The sequence below is a fragment of the Micrasema longulum genome, unplaced genomic scaffold (assembly GCF_059751315.1).
Source record: "Micrasema longulum isolate JH-2025_06_02 unplaced genomic scaffold, ASM5975131v1 h1tg000597l, whole genome shotgun sequence".
Lineage (NCBI taxonomy): Eukaryota > Metazoa > Arthropoda > Insecta > Trichoptera > Brachycentridae > Micrasema > Micrasema longulum.
In genome coordinates, this window is record NW_028277793.1 from 716,959 (window position 1) to 729,137 (window position 12,179).

Below are 12,179 nucleotides of genomic sequence, written 5' to 3' on the forward strand. Positions count from 1 at the left end.
AATACCTAATGCACTGCATTTAAATGAATTTTTAACCTTTTTTTTTTTTACGAAATCGTTTGGTTTTTTGTCCCTCCTGAACATTTTGACAAATGGTTCTTCTGCAGTATTGAACTTTGGTACATAGACGATATTTCTTATTGTTTTATGTTTTGACATAAAATCTAAGACCCCTTGCCTCTTGCCTGACTGCTTTTTTTTCGGTAATTTTGTTAAATATATTTTTTTTGTTTGTACATAATATCCTGCTTATTTTTCCGTATCTGCACACAAGGAACTTCTTTGGTATATATATATACATATACATTATAGCATATCTCAATTGTAATAAAATAAACATAAAACCACTTTGTTTTTAAACAATTTTTTATCTACTGATGTTTCAAAGCTACACAAGCTTCTTTATCAAGGTATACTTAAATAAAAAGTGGTTACAAACAATGTTGTTTTTCATTTATTTTATTATAATGAATAACAACAAAATTAGTGCTTCAAATTTAAAAATTATATCAAAATTGTGTTTCTAACATCTTTATCTGGAATCGAACCCGGGATCTTACTACTACTCTACGAGGCGGACATCAATGCTCTACTCTCAATAGTTGATAATCTAAACCACTGACCTAAATATTTTATTGAATTGCTAAAAAACAACCCAACAAAATATTTTTAGCAATAATTTTATTTACAATTTGATTCAAACACCTGAATCAATTTGTTCATGTCATAAACTTTTGTTGAACAATTTTAGTTATTTTCCATTTGATACATAACCATATTTACCTCCACAATCCATCATCAATCTAAAATTGTGTTGATAAATATCAAACGCCAGCATGTCCACTTGTCCACCCAATTTTTTTTCTTGATATTTGTTCTTCAAAGTGTAGTAAAAAAAAGATCATTTCACTACTATTTAAATTAATCTTGTACTAATTATTACAATGACAACTTTCTCAAAAACCTATGTTTTAATTCAGAAGCTAGTAGGTCCACATAGACATTGTGGTGGATTGTTATGGCCTTTGATATATCAACTCAATTTAGTTATGCATTTCTAAATCATTTATATTTCTAGTATTTAAAGGCCCTTTGTAATTTACTTTTACTGAGCCAACTAAAGATGAATAATTTCCACTAATCAAATTCAATTATTCACTGATCCCTCCACTCATTTTTTTTCTTGTTTAAATGGGCATCATATGCTTCATCTAGAGAGCGGACATGGAATGATGATATTGATATTATAAAAATCAGATTATAATTTTTACTTGTATTCTCCCATTCCAGTCCCACCTCAACCCAGGACTTTTAGTCCCATGGAGTTGGTACTTGTTGTCTGAAATAATGTACAATAACCTTATTTATGTAAATAAATAAATTTAATTCTAATGTAGAATATGCCCTAATATGCATTGCAATCAAAGATAATGTTTTTTTATTACTTTAATCCATACAGTTTATTCAAGTGTATTCAATTTGGAGGTCATACATGTTTGCTATGTTACTATACAACATGTGTGAGCTACAAAAATTCTTAATTGTATTATATGCATATACTTAATAAACACCAAATTAAATCATCTGTCATAAATCACAATCGTTAAAATTGAAACAAATTATTTCAGGTCTCCTCACAGTAATTAATTGCTACAATGTGAAATGGGTAACACGGGTACAAGATATATTTACGGCTACCAAGATATTTGCACTTCTCATAATAGTATTTGCTGGAATATACTACATAGCTTGTGGAAACAATGAGACATGGAAGTCCCCTATGGCTGGTACTCAAACCTCACCAGGATATATTGCGTTGGCATTTTATTCAGGATTATTCTCATACTCTGGATGGAACTATCTTAACTTTGTAACTGAGGAACTGAAAGACCCTTACAAGTAAGAACACCAGTCTTCTTGATTGAAAATAAAGGGAAAAAATAATACATTTAATTTGCAAGCTACATCTTTTCCCTGTTAAATATTTTTTTATTAATTGATTCTATTTGTTTGTTAAAAAAGTAAGAGTTTTTAGTTTGGCTTGTGATCCATAGGGTTTCTTAAATATATTGAAACTGTTAATATTTTTATAGGCAAATGCTCTCTGAAAATGCCTAGACTTCCATATTCCCTTGTTCCTATTAAAAAGAAACACTGTCAGACTTTTCTTCATACAAATGTATTCCCATATTTTCTCCCTGGATTATGGCACTTTTGCTGGTTCGTCACCGGCGTCTGCCCCAGTCAAGCTTCGCAACGTAAACAGGCACCCTTCAGGGCCAAAAAGCAAAGCTGGAAGGTAGAGGCACGACTGAGCTGACTACAAGTCAACCTTAATAGTCCTAAAAAGGATTCTCCACCCGGTCCATGTGGTATATAGAGACGAAGGCAGTCAGCGACAGGATGGAGGCAAAGAAGAGACACCGTAGAACACACACAGGGCGGAGAAACAAAATAAAATGGGATATTTACTTGTCAGAGACCAGAGATCGACTGATTTATTACACGAAATTTACATCCTTTTGAAGCGTCGCGCTTTGAGCTCGACTATACGCTCTGCCGATTGGCCTGTAGGGAAGGGGATCATACTACCCTTACTACTCAAGGTACTGTGTCGGCTACAGCGCTCGTTAATAGGGGTGCGCATCGCCCATATGAGCCATTTCACCTATGGCCACAAATACATTTGAATCAAATTAATAGCAGCCCTTTATATCATTTATATATACAAGTATATATTAGTTTAATATGATTTCGAGGCTATAATTTCTCAAGTATCGCTGAGGTCAGACCCAAAAACAAACCTTCATCTTTATTGAGGGTCTAGCACTCAGCTAACAGATATTGAGGTTTCTAGCTAATTTTGCACTATGTCTGCTAGTCAGGAACACACTATAAATATTTATAATTGGCTTGTCTTTATCTTTTGATTTTTTGATAAATTGTTTGATAAAAAACACAAAAGGTTTTCATTCTGACACTCTTTCTTACAAATAAAAAACAGATTTCTAGATTTCAGTTAGACATAATCAGTCCCCGACATGCAATTACCTTTTTCGCACAATATTAAGGAGGCATCTGTGTGAGAGTGACAAAAAAGTACCATAAAATTCCTAATTAAAAAAAAGCTCTGCCACCGCATATCCTATTAAGATACGTATTTTGATTTATTTTAACAAATAATATATGTATCAAAACTAAATACAGGGTTTCAATAGTATTAATCGTTTATTGTATATTTGCATGCCTATTAATTTGTTTTATTTGTTACAGAAATTTACCAAAAGCCATATGCATCTCGATGCCCGTCGTAACTGTTATTTATGTTATTACAAATATAGCATACTTTTCTGTTTTGTCACGAGATGAAATTCTATCATCAAATGCGGTGGCTGTAACATTCGCAGATAAGATGCTCGGAGTAATGTCATGGTGCATGCCATTCTTCGTAGCGTGTTCAACATTTGGCTCTCTGAATGGAGCCATATTTGCATCATCTCGGCTTTTTTTTGTTGGAGCGAGAAATGGTCATTTAGTTCAAGCCATTGCTCTGATAGATATCAAAAGATTGACTCCAGTTCCTTCATTAATATTTATGGTAAGTGTACCATGTCAGTAACTTAAAACATGTTCGCATAAAATGTTGTGATTACTTGACAAAATAAAATCTGACAAATATAAAAAACATTTTTAATGTTGTTTTCTAATTTTCAGTGTATTCTGACATTGGCGTTACTCGTGATTAGAGATGTTTATTCTTTAATTAACTATGTGAGCTTCGTGGAGGCTCTTTTCACATTAATATCAGTGTCTGGACTATTACGGATGAGATTCACGAAACCTAATTTACCGAGGCCCATAAAAGTTAATATATTTCTTCCTATATTGTTCTTCATTATATGTACATTCCTTGTCACACTTCCGTGTTATGTTTCTCCATACGAAGTAGGAGTTGGTGTTTTATTTATTGTAACTGGTATTCCTGTCTATTTTGTAACTATATATTGGAAAAATAAACCACTATGGCTCGTCAAAACCTCGGCGGCATTCAATTTGCTATGTGCTAAAATGTTCATGTGTGTTCCAGAAGAGGGAAAAGAATTCTGAAGAATTTGTTGCTTAAAACAAAATTGTGTCCACTTTATTTATATTGCAAATATTTGGCATCTCATTAATTTGAGACATTTTTAACCATTTTGGTGAAAATGTTTGGACATAATAATATGTAGTCCATTTCCAATTTATTGCTGTGACTTTTGATTTAGACTTTAATGTAAAGATTAAGATTTCTTGATTAATAGACATAGGGAAATGTTTGCCTTTACTACTGAGTTAATGATATTTTATTTAATTATCAAATAAATTAACTAGTAAATTGTCGTATTTAATTTAACAGGTGTAAATATTGCCATGTAATGTTAATTATTTTAAAACCATAGTAATATTTATAGAGTATTAATAGTTAAATTTTATTAATGTTTTGTAAATGAAAATTCCATTAAAGCTATTGTACTTTTATTTCAACATACTAATCAACTTGGTTATTTATAAAATTTGGACTGGATTTCTCTGGAAGTAATATTGAAAGAATGGGTATTTCCTGTTTATTCATGATCATTAGCGTGATATGTTTTTTATGCATTTTCAATTTGAATGTCACTTCTTATTCACTTAATAATATTAAAAGCCTCGATATAATAATTTATTTTTACAATTAAATAAGATAAAATACCTAATTAAGTATGCAAAGGGCCTCTTCGAGGTAAGAATGTAGAGATACTCGTATAATGATTAACTTCTTCTGTACTACACTAAATCATCAAACATAATAGTAATGTATGGATTCCACTCCATTTATCATTTTTAATTTTTAAAAAAACATTGTGCGTATTGATTATTATTTAGAGATTGTCAATTGTGAAATTAGTGGCATAAAATAACATTGAGATAGTCATTTACCCCAATTAAAGCATAACAAACCCTTAAGTGGGCAGTTAACAGATACAGTAATGGAGACACCTTAATTAGGCTCTTGACCTCTCTGTATAGTTCAAGGACCAAATGATCCTCTTCATCAGAGTTCATATATTATACTGAATGAAAAATGTTATTGAATCCCTTGTTAAGTCATATTGGCTTCCTGTAGGTATTCAATTGCTAAAAGAATAATAAAAGTTTCCTCACAAGACATGTGATCATCGTATCTGTAAATGTGACAATTCATTATTTATGTACAGCTGAATAATATTTTTCCAAAAAGACCTTATTTTAATTTTCGAAAACTGAATGAAACATTAAAATTATTTTAATAAAATATAGTGCCATGAGAAATCTATTAACATACTTTTTACCATGCCGTTGCTATCCTGTTTAAATTTGGCATAGAAATATAATTTTGAACATTAAAAAATTCACAAGAGTAATGTTTACTGCAATTAAAGAACAGTTGTACATCTTCCAATAAAATAGTTCTTTATGAGCGTTAAAATATTTTTAGCTGATTTAATTAACTATTTCATTCTCTGCATTATTTCATGTTCTATAATGGTTTCCCTTATCATATGACTTTTGTGTTTACTATATATTATAATAATATGATAATGCTCACATAATTCCACAAGAAAATAAAAAATAATTATTTTTATTACTAATGTTAAAGATACAACTGACCTATTGTCAACTCATATATAATAATATATACACAAATAAAACACGATACTTATGTGTGTGCCTTTATTTCATTCTAAGATTATTGACAATAATAAACTTATATATTCAAATTAATATGTAACTTACAAACATAATATAATTCATACTAAACAGCACTGATACTATTATGAACCTACATACAGATCTTTAGTTTTTACAAATGCATTTATATTAAGTAATAATTGCTCGTATTTATTGAATCTTTCGATACCTTTCCAAGATATTTATACCTGTATACTCAAAACTTTTCTTGTGTACTATATGACATAAATATGATTTTCTACTCCCGTTAGATATATCTTATCATAATATTCCTTAGTCTACTTACTAGCTGGACCTACCATAGGTTCAGTTGACACAAAGAACACGACACTTGCTTACGAAGGAGGGGAGAATAATATGCTCGTATTGATTTACAAATGTGTTTATTCCTATCCCTTTTCAGCAAGTGATGGGGCTATAGATCCATTAGATCTGGTGCTGAATCTAAGTATGTACAATAAATATAAACATTATCTAACTTAATACCTACCCATAATTATATCTTTGCACTAAAGGTTTTGTTTTAAAAATCATATGTCTTTAACTTAAGAGGTGTATAAATAAAGTAATGGGACTGATTTTTTTTCACCTGTTTTATTCCAATAACATAAGATGAATATTGTCCCCTTCGAAGTAATTGCCTTGGGGAGCCACACAGCACTAGAGGCGTTTATTTCACTCCTCAAGGAAATGCTGGAACTCGAATATTGGAATGGCCTTCACAGCTGCTTAGGTACAGCCTTTTAAATGGTGTCCAGGGCCCCAAAACGACATCTCTTGGGGTATGTTCTCAATCTCGGGAAAAGGAAATCCCAATGAAACAAGTTGGTTGAATAAAGAGGCTGAGAAGTCACAGGAATGCTCTAACTGACCAGAAACTAATTTACTAAAATTTATGTGTGACAAGGCACATTACGAGGTTCACCTTCAAGATGTTCTTCCTTCTGGAAAGCCTTAAACCACCAAAACACATAGGCCCTTGACAAAATACTGTCTCCATAAGCCTGCTGAAGTTTTGCAAACGTTTTCATTGCACTGTTTTTATGTCTGAAGCAAAACATGCTCACACACCATTGCTTGAAATTTGTGTCACTCATTGTCAGAACGCACATGCGAAACCTGTTTCACTTAAACAAGCGCTACGTACAAACAATCAAAGTTACTTTAGCGAGGTCCATTTCGCACTTATCCGTATCATGGGTTCACCTGCCAACTCTTCAAGCCCCACGTCACCAGTGTTGACTGATCGAACACTTCGCTACCAATCTCATTCCTTAAGTTACGCATCTCGTATATCTTTCTGGATAAATTCCCGACTCAACTTAATCCAACTGCCATATTTTGCCAGTAATAATACTCCTGTAAAATAACTGAGGTATTTATTCCATTTATTTTTATTTGTAATTTAAAATAAACACTTTTTATTAAGAATTAGATAAACATACACTATTCATAGATGTAATAAGTTATTTATTATATACGATCTCTTGATGTTGTTAAGATATTGTACATTCGTTAATGTGTACTAACGTTATGTCTTATGATGTCAATTATTATTTTATTGAATGATTTATACAATCCCCTTGAAGGCACTGATTATGATATTTTCCATAAGTTTTACATAAAATATTATGTACGTACAGTTAAATTGATAGTGCCTCTTTCCACATAATGCATAAATAAAGCTCAAACTAAGAATAAGATTTTTTCATGAATTTAAACTACAGTTGAACTTGGTTATTACGAGGAAGATGGGACCGATTGAATTTGCTTGTTATCAACATTACTCGTTATACCAAAGAAAGGTTTTTTTATACAATCGCTATTGCACATTTTCACTAACTCAACAAGTAAATAAATGTGTACATAAAATTCATACAGATTATTTTTTTTACATGTCAGGGAAAATTATAATAAATGCTTACAAACACACCTACCACATGAAGACATTATCACATTTAAAATCATCGTTTCCAATTTGTTTTGCAAACTTGCAAATTCTGCATTTCTTTGGATACAAAACCATTGGAGCAATGCTTCATCGACATTAGTGCAATCGCACTTTCTAAATTATTTTAATAAGCATTCTTTTTTATCCACAATGTTGACACTGTGGATGAAGAAAGAGAAAACTTTGTACACACTTCCACATTTTTCCCGCCATGTTCGATTTCTCGAATAATTGCCACTTTTTCACGAATTGAGAGACTATAATTCAGGGGTTAGGTCCGATCTGATCTAGAACTCATTTGACATCACCCATTTGTAATGTTTATTGTGTATTGAAATAAACATAGAACATTAAAAGATCTAAAAAACCCTGTAAAAACCCCCGAAACAAGCATGTCATTCATTAACTACAAAAGCAGCTGTAAATTGTAACAATGTGCCGAACCAGCACTTACTTAGTTCACAAATCTTGGATTTTTTTAAACCATGTGTGTTCATTTTTTAATTTTGTCGGCGAAAAATCCAATTAGGTACCTAGACACTTACATAGCTATCATAAACATAATCCGATCGACCATTTGGATTTTATTACTTAGGTTCTTATTTCGAGAATGATGTTTTGAACAATCGAAGATTTTTTGTGTAATTTTTGACAATATTTTTGTTAAGTAGCTCGTTATAACAGTGAATAATTTTATGGAAAAAACAATGAACTAAAATGTCAACTAATATTTCCTCGTTACATCCGAGATCTCGCTATTTCCGTGATCGTTATAACCGAGTTCGACTGTTTTACAGTTATAACAAAATGTACCATTTTCCTATTTTTAATAATTTAAAATTTAAAATAGGTATAAGATATTTTTGCTTAGTCTTTTTAAAAAGTAATTTTAAATAGTGGGTACCTACCGTTTTGAGTAATGCTGAAATATAAAGGATTAAAAAATAATTCCTCTAAAAGACAGCTGCCTATTGTACTACCAATGAAGTGGGTATGGGTTATTATTAATATGTTTTGCCGTCTTCTTATGAATGCTGTTAGATTTATGACAAATAACAGCTAAAGATATGTACTAAGGTTAGCCATGGATTCAAAAGCAATAGTGAAAATTATAAAATGTCACAGGGGAACAATAACTGTAGTACATATAAAACAGTAATAACATAATAAAGATAAAATCCCATTACATACCATTTATGTATATGGCAATTGCATTTGCATATTAGCTGTTTCTGTAAGAAAATCTGTGAAGTTTGTAAAGTGCCATAAATATTATTTTATATTTCGGCCTACACTCATATAATATGTAGTAAAAATACTTTTTTCAAAACCTTTTATAAATCTAAGTACATAGGTACAGAATACGTATTTTATGTTAGCCTTTGTAGTGTAAATTTTATTTTTTAAAGAGGCTTTTGTGACTTTTGTACATTCTCCACTGAAATTATTTCATAAACTTACTATCTATCGAAATAATCTTTTTTATATTGCATCTGAAAGTTCATTGTATACTTACCATTATTACGAATTATTTATAATAATCTTACGAAGTGCTTTATATACATTACTCTTATTAATAAATATCTTCATAAAATCTTTTTTGTTTTAATTTCTTTCAGTCTTCCCAATGTTAATGGATCCTACTCATTCCACCGTTTTGAATTTGGTCTATGAATAAAGATGATTTATTAATAATTTCCAAAACTCAGTAAATAAATAATCTATTCACATTAAATAGATACATGTCCCAACTTCATAAGACTTAAGTCCAGTGTGGGGTTGGGATGAATGGAGTACTATTATAAATATGTTTATAACTATCATTTTAAAATACAAAATAGAATCACATGTCACAACATAATATATTAAAAATTAATCAAAAGAAAAAAGATACAATATTAAATAGATTCATTTCAACAGTGTGTTTGAATGTTTAATAACCACAGGTATATACAAGTATATAACATGCAAATTTTGTTTGTGTTAGGCATACTACAATGACTTATATGGAAACTAATAATGTTTACGCACACATATATAACAATTCACTAAAATATGTTAGAGGGAGGATTCAATTTCAAATATCTGGATCTGCAGATCTCTCAACATAGACGGATATATTTAAAGGAGGAAATATAAAAGTATGGGCACTCGGAAGGGTTACGTCAAAGAATATTTCTCCGAGTATTTATTTCCTCAATTTTATTTCAGTAGCATGGAATCAAACTTTTTACTTCGAAGAGAATTAGAACATAATTTTGACGAATCAAAAAACATAAAAATTTTACATGTAGGACATAAAGGTCAAAAGTTAGATAGGTAAGAAATTTTAGAAATAAATAGGATTAAAAATAATAGCGATAGAATTTTAATAAATCAGCAGATAGAATTCAAAAACTCACCCTTATTAGCCCCCTTAGTTGGACCCTGTACATTGTAATAAAACAATAAACGTTTTTCATATTATAGAATCCTGTCTTAAAGTACACCGCCAACACATGTTTAAATAATTTGTCTCACTCTGATCCATTTAAATATTGCGTATTGTGTCTTTTTCAACTTATTTTTAAATTTTAAATTACTAGGGTAAACTGAGTGTTTTGTAGAAAAAAGTGTCTGTGTAACTACTAGTAATTTGTACCGTGTCGCAGTCGGCAGTAGGCACATTTCTATTCACATAGGACAAACAGGGCGCACAGCAAAGAAAATAATTGACGAGCACAAAAGAGCGTGTTAACTTGGGCATCCTGACAAATCTTCAATAGCGGAACACTTTATAGACACCAGACATTTTTTCGCATTTGAGCCGAAAATTTTGCATAAACCCAGTAATTACAGTGCACGAATAATATAAAAGGCAATTGAAATACACAGACACTTAAATAACATAAACAAAGACGACGGGCTTAAATTAAACTCCACATGGTTCCCAGCACTACATACTACAAAAATGAATAATGAAATGTGCCTACTGCCGACTGCGACACGGTACAAATGCAATTTAATATCCATTTGTCAATTCTCGACCTTATTACGGCCCATTGTTTTGCAGCAAACTGTAGCTAACTTAATACCCAATGGTCATAGAATGGTTTTCCTACGTTTGGGTCTAGGTTACGCATTATTACTCTGAGGGTGTGAGGTGTGAATAATAATATAATCGTTCTACATAATATACCTATCCACTTGCAGTGACGTGCGTTCCATACCGGCAAATAAGCAGTATCTACCCTACTGGATTATCATTAAAAATATGAATAATACCAAAAATTCAATATAGAGTACCTCTATGCACAACATGATTTGAAAAATTCACGCGAACATTTGGATAAGTTCAAAAAATATTTCATAAATATTTTTTTGTAATTATTTCATAAATATTTTTTTGTCAATAGACTATCAAACTTAGCCTTTTTTATGTATGGTATGATCAACATTTTTATTTTTTTATCATTTGTTATTTTTATTTTTAAACCGATGTCATAGAATTATAATAGTCCGAAACCGCGTACGCGCATCAAACTGAAGCCGACTCAACTACTCATAAATGAGTGGTTTTACGTTTTGGCCATAAGTTACCCTGTAGACGTAGCTTAGTACGCAACTGCCGATTTAAATTCAAGTATGGCGTGTTGTGTCGTTTAAGTGTCAAAATACGGCTAGGATTAAAAGGGAATAGGGTAGGACCACATTTTATGTATAAGTATGTAACGAATTCACAACTAATATTATTTAAGAATTTAATTATTTTACCATCTGTCAGATTGTTAAATTAAACGAGGTATACATTTTGTTAGTATTGTCAGGAGAGTAGATTTTTTACCCGGCTCTCCATTAATAAACCTTAGTATAATATTTAATCGGTATTAATTTATTTAATTACTAAACGATTATTCAATTCTTTTTTTTACGTGCGCCTAATAAAAGTGCCAGTTTTTTTTTATAGTCGTCAGTAAAATATTTTTTGTAGTAAAACTTTTGTCACAACAGTGAACAATTTTTAATTTAAAAAAATAAAAATATTTGCATTCTTATGATTTACCAAAATATTTAATTTCGAGGGCCATTTTCAACGAGTTGTAAATAACTCACCATTAGAAAATGGGAATCCAGTTGGGGTAGAGTGGAATTCGAACGACGGACCTTTGATCCGTGAGTCCGAGACACTAGCCACAGGACTACAACCCGATTCTTATATTTGTGTAGTAATAATACATTTTTCGCAGTCTGGTAACATGGTAACATTACGCGGCCACTTCACGCATGCGCGCAGGCGGCATATCAGATTTTCGGACACAGTGCGATGTATACAAATATGATTCTACGCGCCTTCTGGTATATTATAATTCGATGACCGATGTATTTAGAACCCACTCTATTGCCGAATTTTTGGTGTCTAATAATAACCTAATTTGATAGCAAACTAATCTTATCTGTGGCCGAATATTATGACAGTTAGCATTTTTCTGTTCAGGGC

The 12,179-nt window shown here is 31.2% G+C and overlaps 1 protein-coding gene across 2 annotated transcripts in view; it reads left to right on the top strand.

The window, feature by feature from the left end:
• The window catches only part of mnd (L-type amino acid transporter minidiscs), a 30,713-nt gene extending 26,458 nt beyond the window's left edge, over positions 1-4,255 (top strand). For both annotated transcript variants that reach the window (XM_088228651.1, XM_088228650.1), the window contains exons 3-5: positions 1,629-1,899; positions 3,274-3,598; positions 3,715-4,255. In XM_088228651.1, the coding sequence (XP_088084777.1) occupies positions 1,629-1,899; positions 3,274-3,598; positions 3,715-4,107 (989 nt within the window). In that variant the 3' untranslated portion in view covers positions 4,108-4,255. The remainder of the gene's footprint in view (positions 1-1,628; positions 1,900-3,273; positions 3,599-3,714) is intronic.
• Positions 4,256-12,179: the final 7,924 nt, after the last annotated feature.